This window comes from Brachyhypopomus gauderio, chromosome 4 (genome assembly GCF_052324685.1).
Source record: "Brachyhypopomus gauderio isolate BG-103 chromosome 4, BGAUD_0.2, whole genome shotgun sequence".
NCBI classification, from domain to species: domain Eukaryota; kingdom Metazoa; phylum Chordata; class Actinopteri; order Gymnotiformes; family Hypopomidae; genus Brachyhypopomus; species Brachyhypopomus gauderio.
The window spans coordinates 27014617-27033791 of NC_135214.1; the positions used below are offsets into that span (position 1 = coordinate 27014617).

The 19175-nt window shown below is 41.1% G+C and overlaps 1 protein-coding gene across 2 annotated transcripts; it reads left to right on the plus strand.

Annotated features, from left to right (window-relative positions):
* Nucleotides 1-860: 860 nt before the first annotated feature.
* On the plus strand, nucleotides 861-11156 carry lhx2b (LIM homeobox 2b). Of its 2 annotated transcripts, XM_077003442.1 has the most exons (6): nucleotides 861-1494; nucleotides 1752-1914; nucleotides 3784-3986; nucleotides 4604-4974; nucleotides 8295-8500; nucleotides 9464-11156. In XM_077003442.1, the coding sequence occupies exons 2-6, from the start codon at nucleotides 1795-1797 to the stop codon at nucleotides 9752-9754; spliced, it is 1191 nt and encodes a 396-aa protein (XP_076859557.1). In that variant the 5' UTR covers nucleotides 861-1494; nucleotides 1752-1794; the 3' UTR covers nucleotides 9755-11156. The 2 variants fall into 2 exon arrangements, with proteins under 2 accessions (XP_076859557.1, XP_076859556.1); XM_077003441.1 differs by lacking the exon at nucleotides 861-1494 and having other exon boundaries at nucleotides 1502-1914.
* The last annotated feature ends 8019 nt before the right edge of the window (nucleotides 11157-19175 follow it).

The following is a 19175-nucleotide window of genomic DNA, read 5'->3' on the forward strand; positions in this document are numbered from 1 at the left end:
TAAAACATAATAAAATTATAACCCTTAAAGATCAACCTCCAATTGAGGGGAAAAATTCGACTATTTAATCTAATCGACTATATAAATCAATATTTATAAAATGATATTTATGTTGCAAAGTGTTTGTTAAACGCTATTTAAATGTGGCAAGAAATTCGGGGTTAGAGTTATCAAATAACCCTCATTCAATATGGCACTGACGTTAATTGGATTGTAAGGACCGACTTCTGTCAAGTTACTTTGTGTAGTCAGATTCCATGCTGTCAGTAGCGCAGAGTGTAAGGGCTCAGTCCTTTGACACTAAACACGCTCTGTATCCTTTTGTTGGAGCTTAGTCACGGGGGTTTGTCCAGGACTGGTGGTGTATTGTGTAGTAAAGCAGCTTGTCTGGTGTGAAACAGATGGATCCACAAGGTTAAAGGTCCGGACCCACAGAATAAGTGGAAAAAGATTTTCGTAACAATACACTTTTTGGAAAAATAAAAATTGTTTGGACACATTATACAAGCACGCGAAAAAAAAAAACACTCCCAACCAAATAGTCACCGATTATTATTGCGTTGTAATGATGATACTAACTTAGTCGTTATCAACACGTATCTAGTTTTGTTCGAATAATTAGGTAAGACTTAGTTATTTAAATCCAACCAAAAGCAAACAATACGCTACATATGCGACCGACGTCGAAAGAAAACAAATTATAAGTATTTTGTGTGTGAGTTACCATCACATTTCGGTCCAGTCGAAATAAAATCCCGGCAACAATTCGATACTTTGGTATATGAGGAGTCTGACGGCGGTGTGCAGCCAATAATCACGGACACTGGGACGTGACGTAAGACTCCCCGTAGAAAAGGCGCGGAGGGCTGCACTGGTTTGGAGAAGACAGAACTGGGGACGGGCTGGCAAAGCCACTGGGCTCACTGTCTTGACGGGGATTATACAAACCAAAACTGTACTCGGCTCCTCCTCCCCAATTACTTACTGGGTGCTCTGACTGCACGAGGGACACACTGCTTGTGAATAACAACAGTTAATTTCAAAGAGAAATACGTCTGGAAATCTATAGTTTGCGTTATACGCTCTCGTTCGTTCGGCGTGTTCGTTATATTAGCCTTCGTAATTCGTCCAAGCCAGTTGTTGTACTCAAGTTGGACATTTTTGAGATGACGAGGTGCAGCGGAGGAAGTGAGAATATGATGACGATTCAAACACTTGCAAAATTTGAATCGTCATTGTAAGTTACAGTCTTCACACCTTTTTCGGGATTATATATTTTTATCTTCAGCAATGAATAATTGGATTTTCGATAAAGTGTGCCAGCAGCCTTAACCTCAAATCGGTTTCTGAAGACAGAAGAAGAAAAAAAAACTGTTGTGCTTGTTTTAATCGTATGTTGACAAATGCTTGTTCAACATGTGCTAACTGAAAATTACTTGCGAAGATATACGAGTGTCCGATTTCAGACGCATGTAGCAGTGGCTTCTGTTCCTGGTATGTGTTCAAAGCTCTGGAATGCACAGATATTCGACTGTGTGTGTTATCTGCCATTTATAAGCTTTAAGAGATTTGCACAATTAAAGAAGTATCTCTACATTGAAGAAAGGCGACCGTGATAAACGAATGGCAAAGTATTAGATTTATATCGTGTTGTTGATCTTGTCGGGAATTCTGACATCGAATATTAATGAGCAAGGTCATATGAACTGCAAAGAGCTAGGACTACGTCTTACGGAAATCTTGGGTTGCAGATCCAAAGGAAACACGTGTTATTCGCTCTCATCTACGGCAACGATGCTTTTCCACGGCCTGCCTGGAGGCGAGATGCATGGTGTTATGGAAGAAATGGAGCGGAGAGGGAAAAGCGATTCGGCAACTATCAGCTCGGCCATAGATATGGGGGAGACAGAAACGGTAGGTAATCCCGTGCTGCACGCTGCAGGCGCTCGGGTACTTCAGCCTTTAACTACCCTGCACGTAGTTAAAACATATAGGCTATGTAAACTGAAAGAAACCCAAACATATATATATATATATATATATATATATATATATATATATATATATATATATATATATATATATATATATATATATATACATGTTAAAAGTTTATTTTTTTCAGTCTACATTTAGAAGAAATATGATGCAAGCCCAAATCAAGAGGAGTTGATCAGCAAGCAATAAAATCTGTCTAATCTTTCTGATTTTATATATAGCAATATTTATTTAAATAGGTAGAGAGTAGATTTGTTGAAACGTTATTCAGTGATGGTACTGGTTAACACAAGAAGAACAGCTTTTGCTAAAAGGTTTTGTGTACGTCTTACTGATATTAAAATAAATTAAAGTTCAACTTAATTAATCGTGTTAATAACTGCTTGTAATATAGTCGTTTTCACAAAGAACTGTTAAGTTCGTTTTTAAAACATCGTGTTCTTGCGTTTCCAGTTGAGTCGGTGTAGGCCTGGTTTAGTTGGATCATCATAACATGTCAGCTAGTTTAAAATACGGCCCTAATATTTATTTGAAATTGGTCTAATGTGAAAAATAAAGTTAAAGGAATGAAAATTGAAGGACTTTAACTCTAAGTTTTCACCTTTACTATTTGGGCATAAAAAACCCTTAGTGCACAACCAATAACGGACTTTTATTCGGCGCCATTTTACAATAATTTTTATGCGTAAATCAAGCTACTGAGACCAATCAATTGTCATTTATTTTAACATTAAAATATAGCATCAAACATTACTTAATATAGCTAGTGTGTGTGTGTGTGTGTGTGTGTGTGTGTGTGTGTGTGTGTGTGTGTGTGTGTGTGTGTGTGTGTGTGTATGGGGAGTGTGCGCTTGTGTTTTGAACAAGTTTTAAGTAAACAACGATCAAACAACTCGGAGATTACTGAGGACGTTTCGGGTTTTATGCTTTTTATTTAAAAAATGTCACCCATAGTCTCTTCGTTGTTCTTTTTTAAATCTATGATTTCTGTTATGATTATTTGATTATGATTGTCATTATTAGTGTTGTTGCTGTAATTCTTATCATCATCATCATCATCATCATCATCATCATCATTAGTCGTAGTACCTATAAATAGATTTGATCTTTTGTCATGGATTCCCTGTGTGTGTGTGTGTGTGTGTGTGTGTGTGTGTGTGTGTGTGTGTGTGTGTGTGTGTGTGTGTGTGTGTGTGTGTGTGTGTGTGTGTGCGTGTGTCTGGGACAGAGATGTGGTATAATTCACGCTATGCATTTTTCAAGCTTCTACGTGCAATGTCTGTGAAATAGTGTGTACCCATGACAATATAATAGCATATATATATATATGTATACCTATATATAACATTCGAATAATCTATATATCTATATATAATCTAAATATGCGTATATGAGTATGTCCTATAATACTCTAAATTCTTACATATTGCATACACACTTGTCCTCCTGTCCTCGTATGCTCTGTGATCGCGTATTTACCTCACGAAGTAAGTCAGCTCTTACGCCCCTCCCATTTCGTAGATAAGCAATAGTACCCACTAAGCATCCTCTCTTGCTCAATCAGCAAACGCACAATTTAGCTCTGCAGTGCTCTTCCACGGATTTTAGTATATCTTATACAGTTGGCAGTACTATAGGGAATCTTCTTTTTTGCTGTCATTTGCTGCTATATTAGTTTGATATTAGTAAAAGGACATGGTTAAAAAATACGTCCTTGCGTCTAATTGGAGTTTAAATTCAGCACAGCCCTTAGTGAAGCCGTATGTTGTGTGTGTTTCTCCTCAGAACATGCCTTCGATAAGCGGAGACCGTGTGGCCCTGTGCGCGGGCTGTGGCGGGAAGATTTCTGACCGTTATTACCTTCTCGCGGTGGACAAACAGTGGCACATGCGGTGTCTAAAGTGTTGCGAGTGTAAACTCAACCTGGAGTCAGAGCTCACCTGCTTCAGCAAAGACGGAAGTATCTACTGCAAAGAAGACTATTACAGGTGAGATGAAACATGCTCTGTTGTAAATAAATATAAAGGACTTTTCTCGCCGGTACCAATTTAAACTAGTTTTTTTTGCTTGTTTGTTTCACAATCTGCATGCAAGAATATCGATTGTAGTGAACCTATTTTAGAGTTGCAGGGCGAGTGTGTGTTTCTGTATAGAGAGTGTGTGTTAAGAGTCGTTTGAATTAGTGTGAGAAAATAGCATGCACCTTATAGTATAATGATACGTCTTTAAGTAGCCTGGTGGTCATATAGCGTTTTAATATTGTTGAAATCTTTAAAAGGTGTTATCGGGTAATTAATGGAGACAATAGCCCGTGATAAATGAAGGGATGAATATTACTGAATGAATAATAACACCGAGGTGCTCATTTGTTGTTTAGTTTAGGCTACATCCGTAAGTAGAGGAAGAGTCGTTTTTCCAAACCTAACATATGCCATAAAACTAACAAAAAAGTGTTACTTATTGTCATTTTTAAAGACAGTTAAAAAAATTTTATTTCTAGTCTAAACCGTTTAACGTTAATGGTTGCAGTGGGTAGCCGATCATTTGCCTAATTATATTGTTAATCTGGCGGCGGTAGATTCAAAAATATTTCTGTCTTCTGCAGAAGGTTCTCGGTTCAGAGATGCGCCCGGTGCCACCTCGGGATCTCGGCCTCGGAAATGGTCATGCGGGCAAGGGATTTGGTGTACCACTTGAACTGTTTCACCTGCACGACTTGCAACAAAATGCTGACGACTGGGGACCACTTCGGAATGAAAGACAGTCTTGTGTACTGCCGGCTACACTTTGAAACGCTCATCCAGGGGGACTATCCACCACATTTCAATCACGCGGATGTAGCGCCTAACAAAGGACTGGGCACTGCAGGCCCTCTAGGACTGTCTTACTACAACGGCGTAAGCACCGTGCAGAAGGGCCGGCCTAGGAAACGCAAAAGCCCGGGGCCTGGCGCCGACCTGGCAGCATACAATGCAGGTGAGATATTTCTTTCTTAAAAAAAAAACAACTAAAAACAGTTGTCGAAAGTTTTTTTTTTCCTCCAGACTTCCAATTTTATATAGTCATATACGAAGCTTATGTAGTTCTAACAAAACGTAACCATGGGCCTCTACAGCAGGTTTGTTTTGTTCTAGAAGAAACTATTACGTGAACCTTCCAGTGAACGATTGTTAATTAATATAGTCTACTAATTTTTGTACGTTTTGGAATATAAATCGAATAATTTAACAGCAGGGACGAAAATAAGTTTGGACCTATAGACTTTATTGGTAAAATGTAACATTAAGCTAAAATGAAAATGTTATTTCTCATATAACAGCTCAATGAATGTAAAGTCTTAATGTATACATCGCTTAGCCATGTGACGTTCCGTCATGCACTCTCGCTTTGTTGGGAATTACTTTCCAGTATCTGCGGTGATGTCCTAGTGTACGTAGTGTACGTAGGCGTATTAGTTGTTTGGATCGAACATGATCAGCTTATATTCGCCGTTGTGTCAAAAAAAACTGCAGTGTTTTGCCTTGCAAATTAATTAAACAAAAATGGAACAAAACAGCTTTCTACATCTGAACCTTTAGGCCTATCTCAGAGGGAAATTTTTAATTGAATAGAAACCAAAAAATATATATTATTAAAACAATAGAAAGTAGTGGTAAGAAGACGGTAAAACATTATTATTTGGCTACAGTAAAAAGTTTATTATAAATAATACTGATGATGTTTCACTTAGATACGTTTTAGATACGATTGTGCTATATCTTACTGAATATTTAGTGTATTGTTGATCAGACAAGTTTTTGTAAGGAAACGTTTAAAAGGCCTAATCTATTTAAAACATTTGAGTTCTAAGCAATCCAGTTACTTTTTAGAAAATCCTACAAAGTACATGATTCGCTATAAAGTTTCTACTGTTCTAGTCTACTTAAGCCTACGACAATTAGTAACAACGTGACTTGTTCCTCGGACATGCCCTGTATGGGGCTTTAGCCCCCGTTTGAGAACGGCCAAAACACAAGAATGATGACGACGACATGGGCTGACAAGTGGAAAATGGCTTAGATGCGAGCCGAGACCTCTAGAAGATTAAAAAGATGTGAAAGGGGGAAAAGAACGAGAGTGAGCGAGAGAGAGAGAGAGAGAGAAAGAAAAAATTGAGGATTAAACTTTTTCAGACATAGGCTTTTACGTTTCTGTTTTGTCACGCCAAAAAATAAAAAAAATGCATAACACCACTCAAAAAGTTTAGTTTTTTAACAACCTAACGGAATATTTAAAATGAATCTTACATTTCTGAATAAAAATGTCAAAATTTATGATGAGTTTTGTTGTGGGCGTTTCTACTGGCATTTTAATTTATATGGATCTGTTTCGCGTCTAACGAAATATGGGAATGACTTTCAAAATTAAAGCATTGAAATATTAGACTATCCTGTGCTTACATAAAGATGTGGGCTTTAGGCTACTTTTTAAAAATGTTAAAATACCTACACCACCTATCAAAATGAAATAAATGAGTAATATATTTTTTTCAATTCGAATAAATAAAAGACTGCTTTAATGCGTAAGATACTTTCTTGGTTGCATAGGAAGTAGATTTTGCAGTTACAACAAATACTTTTTTGTCAAAGTAGTCTAACGAACTTGGAAAGCTGGTGCTTGGTGTCACTGAAGCTGACACAGACTATGACTTCGCCATATTAACCTGTTGTGATGTATAAGCAGACCACTGTATTTAAGACCTTTTTGAAACATTAATTTAGGCATTTCCATAGAACTACAATCAGTCATCTACAATGAATTGTTAGATATCAAAGAATTATCAAGCCCTGCTAATTCTCTGTATACTGCCTCAGGCCGACATTTGATGGCAAGTATAAGAACATTTTGTTTTGGAACATTGCTGCCCCCATCAGATCATAGAGTGAACAACCAAGAAACACGGCAAAACATCTGCTTCCTTAAAATAACGTTACAAAATAACGTTTCAGACGGTCCTTTTTAAAACAAAGATGAGACAGTGGATAGAGCCTGTATTAACTGAGAATGAGACGAGTTAAAGACAAAAAAAAAAACAGTTTCAAATATTGTTTACTATTACTGTATTCTAATGGACTGTAGTATTTATCAATGACCAGATTTAAGTCGTTAGAAAACATTTGCTCGCCATGTGTAGCGTTGATCGCATTAAAGGTTAATTATCTGAAGTGTTGATCAGACGATTTTCAATGAGTAATATTTGTAGTTGTCAGAGAAAACATAATTCCCGAACTGTCATGCGTCTAGCAACACTTAAACTTCTGCCAAGAATTACTGGCGTGTCCACAATTCTGTGCATATCTGAAATCTGATATCTTAAAAAACACTTAATTGCAAGCCAACTCACATAGTGTAGGACGACATCCAAAAGGTTGCTAGTGGATTCTGAAGTAATATGATGGAGAAAGATGGGTGGACTGCATCAGAGAATAATCAGAGATGCATCAGAGAATAAGTGAAGAATGTTAGGCCAAGTTATTTAGGGTGGGCTTCTGCAATCTTATAGCTTCTGCAAATAAGAGATAGTTAAAGTAAAATGCAATCAAATCCATCACATATTGATAACTATTGTTTGCTTTTTATGTATGTTTTAATTTATTTTTTCTCAATGCTTCAGCACAGATAAAATAAAAAGCATAAAAGATTATCCTGGGATAACTAGTGTGTAAACTTGTAAATGTAGTTTTCATTTTATTTATAACAAATGTTGAAATGAGCGCTTCACAGAAATATATGCAAATTATGTGTAAATATTGTAGCACACAGAGCACTGCAATAATGCAGCAATTTACCGAAGTTCAAGCGTAAACACATATTGGAAGAACAACAACAATATCAAAATGCCCCTTTATTCAAGACATCCTGGTAGAGAAGTAGAAAAGTATTGAATGTGCTGTCAACACAATTGATTCTGCTCCTGTAAAGACTTATTGTTAGCTGAGAGAGGGCAGTGACTGAGAAAAGGCTGACAGTCCTACTGGGGTAGTTCAGTGTATCTCATTCAAATGAGGACACCAACACCGCTCTATGTATATAATATCTTTGTTATTAGGATATTTCTTTTGTTCACAGAAGAGGCACTTCCCACCTTCCATAATGTTCACACTACTCTGAAATCACACAATACAAATGCTTCACCTTGATTCAGTATAATGAAATACGGCCATCTGTCACATGAAAACGTTGTTATGGTGTGTGTGTGTGTGTGTGTAGCATGATATTAACGAGCACATATTTCTCCCTGTGTTCTCCTCGTACAGCCCTAAGCTGCAATGAAAATGATGGAGATCCTATGGACAGAGACTCTCAGTACAACTCTGGCCAAAAGACAAAACGCATGAGGACCTCTTTTAAGCACCATCAGCTGAGAACCATGAAGTCCTATTTTGCCATCAACCACAACCCTGATGCCAAGGACTTGAAACAGCTGGCCCAGAAAACAGGTCTTACGAAGCGTGTGCTCCAGGTAAGAAGCCCTCTCTTAGGCTTCAGTATTAGAGCACACAAGTGATTATTTCAATGGGAAATTGTGCATTAAGTATATGAGCAGAAAATGTATGATTAGAATGCAAGATTTATAGACTTTGTTTTGTTAGAATACTTCTGTTGATATACAAATTATGCTACAATGAGGCAGATTTAAGTTTTATAGATGTTTCGGTTAGAAATACAATTTGTTTTATAGACTGTTTCTTTACAAAATACCAAAATTCCTATTTTGTATACTAACAAAAGAAACATTATCAAAATGGGTTTATTTTGTGTACTAATAAAATATATAAAGTCTAACTAACTAACAGGAAAAAGACCATAACATTTAAATCTGCCTCAATTACTTCAAAACTTTTAATGAGACTTTGTACAGCCATGATAACTCATTCAGATTAATCTTAATTAAATATTTCGATTTCAAATTAATAACAAAAATCCCATTAAAAATCCCATTTAAAAATACATTTTTATTAGAAAGGCCACTGACATCCAATTCCTCTCCAGTCTTTGTCTGTTCAGTAAATGGTATTCATTAGCAAAAATTATTAGGTGAGAGCATAATTTAATTGAAGAGCAAATGAAAGGAGTTGCTCCATTCCAAATTACATCTCACATCAAGAGCATCTCACTTTCAGAGCTGTATTGTCAGCTATCACTGAAAGTAGGAAAACAAAATAGTCTGGAGTTCTCTCACAAATTTGACAGATAATCATCTGGGGAAGTAACAGAATGGAGAAATGAAATAAACAAGAGGAGTGTGGAGCAGAAACAGTCTAAAATCTCAAAGCCCTAATTATCATCGCCAGAAAACAAAGCAGTCGTTTGCTTTGATGAGCCCACTTCCATTCCTTCTATCTCTCTCCATTTCCCACTGCCTCCCTGCCTGGTGGGCTTAACATTAACGGGTGGAACGTTGTCGCGTTGTCTCGGAACGCAGGTCTGGTTCCAGAACGCCAGGGCAAAGTTCCGACGGAACCTCTTGCGTCAGGAGAACAGCGGCGTGGACAAGACCTCGGACGGCTCCGCCCTGCCTGGTGGAACACCCTCGGGGCCCGCCTCCGAGATCTCCAACACCTCCATGAGTCCGTCCAGCACGCCCACGACGCTGACAGACCTTACCAATCCCACCATGCCCACTGTCACCTCCGTACTGACCTCCGTGCCTGGCAGTCTGGACGTCCACGAGTGCCGGAGCCCCTCACAAACCACCCTCACCAGCCTCTTCTGATGCTCACTCGGCCGGCGCCCCAGCGACCGTCACTTGACTCTTCAGCCAGCCAATCACAGAGCTCGTGGGGATGCTGCAGACTGCCTATACCTGCCTCTTCTCAAGTCCAGTCACAGAGGAGACCATCTTGTCAGTTTCCATGTTTTGTGTCAGTTTTAAGTTGTGGAAAACTTCCCAGTTTGTCCCTACTTTGAGATCATGTTCATAAATCAGTAGTACAAGCACTGTCCTCGCACTGATACCCAATCACAGGAATTGCTTGTAAATTGGTCCCTTCGTGCAGCTGTCGTGTGCAGCTGATACCTCAGCATCTTCTCAGTCGATAACAAAGCCCAGGCCTATGGTCACTCCAAACATAGCCACAGACAATTGAAAAAAACTTTAAAAGGACATAAAATAGAGGGACAGATAAAAGCAAATTTGAACTGAGCTAAGAAAAAGTTTTTGTTTATCCGTGAGCATCTTTTCGAGTGTTGCGTGGAGGCAAGCAGGCCTGAAGGATCTGATGGTGTTTTTACTTTTTTTTTTTGAATTGGGGAGACTTGATTTGCATTTTTTATTTCTCTTTTTTCCCAACTATGTTTACAGCACAAGACTGGGGTGAGAGGAGCTCTCAGCTTATGGGAACTCATTCTCACTTCAGACTATTATTTATGTAACTGCACAAAGGTCAATGTGAGGAAACTGGATTATAATGTGAATAATTGTGAGATGAAAAGCATAAACAGCAAAACTTAGCCTGACTGTCACGTGCCTTATCCTGCAATTTAGCCACAGAAGATGAATCCCCTTTGAATTATGGGCGTTTTAACCCACTGAAGTAAAATGCTTTGGTAACTGTGCTGTCATAAACATGAAGGTACCTGTTTTTTATCTTTCTCTTTTTCTCTGTCTTTGTCCTTCTTTATGTCTCTCTCTGTCTCTCACACGCATAAAGAGAAAGAAGAGAAACACGGATCAAACATACATTTACTTTCAACTTTGTACCTCACAATCCACTACGTATAAAACCAGAACAGTTAAAACACAATTTCACACCTTAACTTAACAGAAAGAATAAATGCACTGAAAAAGACCATCCGGGTGGCTATTTATACCACACACTGCTCAAAACAGCATCATGTAAATCAGTAAATATGAACAAACCCCACCACAAACAAATTTACAATGTATGGAAAGAAATGCTGTGTTGTTTTAATTCACTTAGGTTGTTTATTTTTCAACCATTAAGATGTGACAGTGTTGGGAACAGGATAAATGTTTCCATGGTTACCGAAAGGCTGCTTGTTAAAATGCTGTACAGTTTTGACTGACTATTGAGATGTTTCATGAGCACTCCTCACAGTATCCCCTTTGATGTAAATCTTCAGTTCTGTAAAAAAAAATATAACAATGAATCATATTATCTGGTGGTTGTCATTATTACAGTTGAAGCTACAAACGTGAGAATGTGGTTTCTGATACCTGTGACGTAGTAAACCGAGATCATATTTATCATTACTGTTACAATAATGCTAGTTTAGATGCTCATATTTTTTCTACTGTAATCAGTGTTTTCAGATTAGGAGGGAATTACTACATTGAAGATAAAAAAAGCATTTCAATATTAATGTTATTTCTTTTTGTTGGAAGATTACTGTGGATTACATGTATGGACGTCAGTTTTTTAAAAATCACCTAGCAAAATTAAATAGCAGATTTGAAAAAATAGTCTTATTTATATTGAACAAAGGATTCATTTAGCAAATTGACTATATTCATTTACCTCCTGAATATATTTGCTTTTCTGTGGAGTTTTAAATATATTATTGTCATTGCTGAAATATTTTATTCATTCACTTTTATTTTTATTAATCCACCTACTTTAACAAAACAGAAAAGAATCATGTTTCCTTATGTGGATAATTATGGAAGTGTCTAGAACTGAGAAAGCCTCATACCACTGTGAGATAATGGCAGTGAACACCAGGCAGTGTAAATACACGCTGTACATTTGATGTCATTATGCCATTAGGGTTTTTTTTTACTTAAGTTAATTAAATGCTAAAAGAAAATCGTGTGAGATAACATGACAAATTCTCTTAGTAAATATGCAGATTATTTATAACACACGCTGTTGCATTATAAAGAAAACTATGGAGGACTAATAGATATATTGCAATATGAATGTTATTTGTTATGCATAAGGCTTGAATAATATGAGCTTCCTTAACGTTTTTCTTACTGCAAGCTGTAAACGTTCCTAATTAAGGTCATTGCATACAACTCCCACAATGAACACAGACACATTAACAGTCATGTGTACTTGGGCCAGCTTTTAAGTGGGGATTTTGGGAATACTGTGTGTGTGAAATCCAACACAATTGATAGCTCCTGAGTAAATAGACCCATAGTAAATGGTGCATATATTTAATGCCTTTAAAATTAAGTAAAAACTCGTTCTTTTACCAAATTCATATCTAGAGATATGATCTGCCTTTGTTATTTAACATGCTACATAATGCCTACATAACAAGCTGCTGCTTCCAGAGCACACCACGGATACTCACCATGGATACTCACCATGGATACTCACCATGGCTACTCACCACGGCTACTCACCACGGATACTCACCCTGGCATTAGCAGACCTGGAATGGAGCAGCATTCTCTGCCCAGGCTGACTACAGAACTTGGCAGCTTTCCCAACATGGTGTAATCAGAGTGAAGCCCTGTGCTGAGCTGACTCCACCCCCCCCCCCCCCCAAACCCCACCCACCCAAGCCCTCACCACCCCGACTCCAGCTGAATGTAATCAGAGTGGTATGGGGCAATTAAACATATAACAATATGAAAACACCTCAACAGCACTGCTGTTTTGTGCCCACATCATTGACCATGTGAGAATAGCTGGATATCAATAATAAATCTATTGTTTCATACATGGTAATCACTGACCTGAGAGCTAACTCATGAGTCATAAAAGGCCCATACACATTGTGACAGAAACATTAGGGTTAAAGTATTTTGCTGAATTACATTTATTGCGCAACCTACGTTAAACTGACCTACAACCCAGTGCTAGCTCGTCAAAGTTCATTTTCTCAGGCAATCGGGACAATTTACCAAAAAAACTATATGCCATTATAGCTGTTTAAATACCTATTTAAAATATTTTGCACTGTTCATATGTGTGTGTGTGTGTGTGTGCGCGCGTGTGTGTGTGTGTGTGTGTGAGCCAGGGTACTGTTCTTTACTTTATTCACAATGTAAAAACATAATATATGACATGTAATTGCTCTTCAAATAAGCACTCAGGATAAGAGTCCATTTTGGCAAAACTGAAGTAAACCTTGACAGGGCTTGAAACAAGAATGGTGGTCCACCTTAGTCTTTAATAGCTCTTATGATGGTCTGTGTTCATTAAGCCAAACCTCTGTTTTCCCTGGGACTTAAAAAAGGGGGGTTACATGGGGTGCTGGCGTGGCTGTTTGGCCTTCTGACACGTGCACCCTTAGCCAGTTGGCAGAACATTTAGTAAAAAACAAAGCAGGAGGGTCACTGCTTCAACAAACATCCACCCCGGCATACGTTTCTAAAATAAGTTAAGACAGAAGATGAAGATGCAGAATCTTCTGGAATAGAGATTCAATGGAAATGATTCACGAGTCATTCAGTCACCAGCTTGTGTCAGGAAGGTCCACACACCCCGATTCTCACTGAGATCGACGTGCCTCTCGTAATGAACTACATTTCCCACTGTATGTTGAGCCCAGGCCCTCATTCAGGTCATCGGCTTCCTGACTGCTGCTGTAGGAGTGGGCCAGTGGAGTGGTCTGGCCCAACGCCAACCACTCAGGCTCCTGGGGGCTGGCAGACTCTGTTAGTAATGGGCCTGTGATGGGTGCCAAAGCCAGCCAGCCACCATAGAAGCCAGCGGGTTGGCCAAATGTACCATGCAATCCCACATAAAATCGCGCGATGAAGGCTTTAATGGAGCGCGAGTCTAGCATTTAAAAGCACACGACGGCCTATATGGAAATACTGGGCCCAATAAACTTTAACACAGAATATTATTACCTCATTTCGGGCCGAGCGAAGTCCGAAGAGCATCTGAATGGTTAGCATGTTTGCGTTCACGGCCTGACATCTGTTCTCTTTTGAGGAGCCTTCGAGCCTTGTATCCAAGGTTTGTTTTGTAATAACCCTGAAAACCTGCCTAGACTGTGGCGAACGGCCCGGCATCTTTGTGGCCTGGTTGTTTTCTTTTGTGCCCCAACTTTCACTGCACAAGAGAAACGAGAGTTCAAGGGACCACACAGACTAGAGTTTTTTATAGTGTGTGAGTACACCAGCCAATTCCACGTTTGAGCCTGTTCTAGGAGATTTACGGTACAGGTGTCATAAAATAAAGTGTACTGGCCTTTTGAGATGGAACAAACACAGTCAAGTGTATCTATAATATAAATAAACATGAGGAAAACAAAAATTATCTGTTTGCTGTGTATCTAGGTAAAAGTGCATTTTGAAATTGTGTATTTTCATTTTGAATAACATACCCTAATACGTGCAGATCAGACGCTGGCGTTTTGCAGGTTTGGGACACATGATTGCAGTTGGTTAAGGGAGAAGCACAGTTAGGTCAGAGGTCATGTAAAAACAGCCAGTGCCCCTTTCTGGTTGGGGACCTCTCTAATCTACTTCGAAGGCAAACAGCATTGCAAGACCAGCTGAAGCATCATCCAAGGTAGGACATATCACAGAAACTATTCCACCACCCCTGCTGTATCTTGCTGTCTTAGCCCAGGGCAGAGGACGGCCGTAGCCCTCGGCTATGAAGACCTCAGCCTATGGCGAAGGCGGGGGGGGAAAAAAGCACCTTTCCACTGGAATCCCGATTTCATTCAAGCGCCAAGTTGGCCAGGTACAGCAATTGCTTCAGCTCCTCTGCGGGAAGCTAAACAATTCATAACAAGGGCCGCATATAGCCTCACCGAGCCACGTGCATGAAGAGTCACGGAGGCCTTTGAGCTATGCGAGACACCGAATGCGGAGCTCTGGTTTTTCACGCCTCTGTATCGACACAGCTTCCGTCGCCTGTGTCTACAGTCAGAGCAGACTGTACTTGGCAGCACGCATTGGGCTGGGGTCAGATGGGCGGGTGTCATTACATAGATGGTGTATCACCTTTCCCACTGCCACTCATTCAGCCAGCGCTGCAGGGAGGCCTTTGCGCCAAGGCGCTTTGATCTCCATAGCACACCACCACCTTACTCCAGCGCTCCCACAAGCCGGTCTTCTCTCGGTGACCCTTCCCGCCCCTGCCCCCAAACTGCCTCAGAACCCAGCTGGCAGCAGAGCTGGGTCTCTGGAATCGTAGACATCGCTGGCCAGGGGCTGTATCCCAAATGCTAACACTGCGTCACTTACACAGTTTTCATCATATATTTATCATGTAGCATTAATTGGTAAACAGCCTGTGTGTAAACTGAGGCTACTGATACCCCCATTAAATCCCATTAAATAAACATGCCATGATCAATTATTGATCTTTCCGTAGGTTAATTAATTCAGCTCACATTATGTGAAGAATTCATATGGTTGCTGAAAATAAACAGTCGTAGAACAGCCTTCTGGAGTCCTAGAATTTGGCAGGGAGTGATGGATAGGCAATAATGAACACCGAGTATTTGGGACACTAAGCATGGTTATAAAAACGTCAAGGAGCGAGAAAGACTGTGCGGTGTCATGAAGCTCATATTTCGGGGCACATTCGAGTTTTATGCTCGCCCATATTCAGCGATACACTCCAGCACACCTGTCCAGATGTACATCAATTGTTGTCTTCCTCGCTCACTCTGAACCGGCGTTGTGTTGGGTTTAATAACCTCTCCTTCACATTCTTCACCTGGATTCTCACAAGCATGGAGAGCCACACGTCCGAGCGGAAGCCACAGAGCCGTTAGCATGGCCCCACGTGCTGAGGCGGCCGCTATGCTAATCACCCTAGCACGACGCCCCATTGTGTCCAAGTGGACTTGAGTGTAATACATTATGAAAATGAGAACGGGCACAGCTACGTTGTTCCCCTGGTCATTATGTGACCGTTTAGCTGCACTTAGGACTCTTCTGGCTGACCCTCAGGCCCTCTACTTCTCTAGGCTAGCTGCTAATTAGCATGAGTTGCTTCCCTGGGTTCGGCTGCAAAATGGCTCTCGCCACCGTAATCGCATCCATTTGATGGTGAGGATGAAATTAGAGCGATTAATTAAGTGCTGACGCATGGCCAAAGGTTTTCAATTCAGAGCTGTCACATCAATAACGGATCGCTCCTTCTTGACCACACAGGGATGGCCTAAATGAGGAGGAGGAGGATGCAGGGGGAATAACTAACAATTATGACCAATTAGATGCTACAATCTTCAGACTGGACAATGAACCCCTTTGCTTCATAGGGACATAGTATCAAATGGGGAGCTGGTTAATTTGTGTTATGCAGTTATTTCTGGAACTGAAAATGTGACTTAAGTGTAACTATGTGACTCACTTAAGTGACTATTGACTTAAGTGAAACTTTAGGAACAAGAAAAATCCAGATGATTGGTACAACAGGAAACTATAGTTCAATAGAAAGATTTGATATCAAGGTTATAATTGCCCATAATTGGGCTGTATGTTCCTACTTTCTCATCAAGTAGTCCAGTTTATGCTGATAGTCAGAGGAGAACACAGCCTGAATACAGGGATCCCTCACTAGATGTGCTAATAGTGGAAATATTCTCTTTGTTCTTCCTCACAATGAAGGTTTCTGTAAAAATAAATATATAAAATCATGTTATTCTGAAACAGAAAAGCAACACATGTACTAGATTAGAATGTAGTTTACATAATTTCATTTCTCTCTCTCTTTTTTTTTGTGCCAGTTAGAATAGATCTTAGAATGAAATCAGGCATACCATGACATGATATTGAAACTAGCCCCACTTATCACAAGGGCTGCTGGGTCATCACTGACAAGACTAAGTTTCAGAGCCTGAGGGCTATGCAGTGTGTGTGTGTGTGTGTGTGAGCGCGAACGGGAGGGGTGGGGGGCACGTGTATGAGGCAGTGCTGAGGCGCGAATGGGGCTGAGGTTTCTGCTTAGCGCTTCTGTGCTAGCTGTCAACAGAGAGGAAGGGTCTCTTCCCCCAGCGGCTGACAGGGCCTGTCTGCAGCCCGCAAGGAAGAGGGGGTAAAAAGCCCGGCAGACTGACACGCTGTTTATTCGCAAATGACACAGCTGGCTGCGGTTCGGTGTCGCCGGCGTGTTTTTGATGCGCTCTCCCTCCTCGAACGGTGCGTGTGATGTCTCCTTTGTAGGTGCTACAGGATGAGGGGAATAATTGAACAGTCGCAGGCAGAGCGAGCGCCGAGATGGCGGGACCGGCGGGGTGGCAGGCATTACAAATGCCGTTACGGGTCTGAACGGTGACAGGCTCGCGCAGAACTCGTCTGAGGAGTGGGTAAGTTGCTTTCGGGGGGGAAATGCCAGTCGGGTGACGGTTAGAGGAGCATAGCATCCTGAAAATGGGCCAATATTATAGGAAAGGCGATTACTACATGAGTCAGGCAAGAAGCCACACAAAAACTGCAAGAAGACTCTGGGTTGTCCGTCTCCCGTGCTATTGCTACTGCACGTTACATGCGGAGCAAAGCAATAAATAAAACAAAACCGGAAAGCGTTGCACTTCTGCGTTCGCGTGACTGGAGCAAGGCCCGCGCGACTACGACAAAGGTTAGCCCGCCTCCCACGGCAATTCGTCTTGCGCGCCGCATCGCCGGCCGCTTGATTCTCCAAATGAGCGGTGAGAAATCCGGCGACATCGGCACTTAATCAAGGGGCGCCTCGCCATTATAAATCAGTTGAACTACTGACACCTGAACTTTCTCACAGGCGCGCTTTTAAAGGGCACGCGCTGCTGCTCCGCTATTAGGCCGGGCCTGATCCATGGCGCGTGCATTCAGGTCAGGGGCTGGGACGCGCGAACCTCTCCGCATACGTCTCCCGAGCAACCGCGGCGCCCCGACCATAATAACGCAAACCAAGGCAACAAGAGCTAGGCACCATCATCTGCTTATCAAGCCCAGACAGTGTCTAAGGAATTTGTGGCAAGCAACGCCATAGCAAGATAAGTGAAGGAAAACTGAGGCTCCTGACTGAGGTGCATTGGTTTTCTATTTCTAAACAGATTTGCCACATATTGTGCAACACAACAAGGGTAGGGCTGCTCAGAATAATTTGTCTTAAAAATCTTTAAGAAGCCTAATTAACAACAAACCCCCCCAAAAAGAAAAGGCGAATTATAAACAAAATATTTAAACAAGTTACATAAAAATGTTTTTAAATGCAATAAGATATTTGATCTTATTGGTAATAAAACTATTGCTTCATAACATGCCTCACAGTGTAACACATCACCAATAAGTATACTTATTGATGTTCTTCATTAAATCAAAATAACATCCATTACCCATGGTTTTAGCATTAAACTCGATCTGAAAGTGTGCAAAAAAGCTGCAGAATTCCACTGGTCGTCATTCTGGATATGAAGGCAGGGAGAGTATAGCGTGCGTCACCTCTGTGTGTGTGTCCAAGTCAGTGAGAGAGCTCCACTACCTCTGCGATTCACATGAGCCATCACATTCAGGCCCTTTGTACATCAATGACATCTTTATTCCTTTCTTCTCTGCTCCGTGTTCCCTGGCAGTGAGTACACTTGCCTTGGAAAGAAGCAGCTCCTGTTCCTCTTGCCATTGTGTGGCGTTGACAATGGCCCAGGACCTCCCAGCTCTGCAGCTGCAGCCTGTCTCTGAGCACACACACACACACACACACACACATGCACAGACACACACGCGGACGCGCTCGCACACACTCAAACCGCCACAACAGACATTCAGACATTTACGCACTCTCACACACATGCACACGTTAACACGCATACTCAAGCTGACACAACAGACATTCTCTCTCTCTCTCTCTCTCTCTCTCTCTCTCTCTCTCTCTCTCTCTCTCTCTCTCTCTCTCTCTCTCTCTCATGTCTCTCTCTCTCACACACACACACATCTCCCGTCTCTGTCATTACCTCCCCCCCTCACATGTGCAGACCCACAGGCGAGCACACGCACGCACGTCGCTAAGCCTGTCTAGTGAAGCCCCGCGGGCCCACGCTTGAGAAAAAAAAAAACCTTCCAGGACGATTCAGCTGTCAGTCATCCGTGAGCGGAGGTGCATTGAGAGCGGCCGGGCCGGCCTGTGCTCGGGCCGAGACCGCCCGGGCCTGGCTGCGGCTCACTGAGTGGCACCATTGTTCCCTGAGCCCTCTTCACTGGGCCACTCTCGGGGTCTCTGGAAACCAGGCCATAGCAAATAAACAATACAGCCCCTGCTTGCTGTGAATGG

Excerpts from the sequence above, each read along its gene's own strand:
- lhx2b (XM_077003441.1), top strand. The coding sequence starts at position 1,702 with ATGAACTGCAAAGAGCTAGGACTACGTCTTACGGAAATCTTGGGTTGC. Across the intron at positions 1,915-3,783 it reads ATATGGGGGAGACAGAAACG|AACATGCCTTCGATAAGCGG; the intron begins GTAGGTAATCCC and ends GTTTCTCCTCAG. Across the intron at positions 8,501-9,463 it reads TTACGAAGCGTGTGCTCCAG|GTCTGGTTCCAGAACGCCAG; the intron begins GTAAGAAGCCCT and ends CTCGGAACGCAG.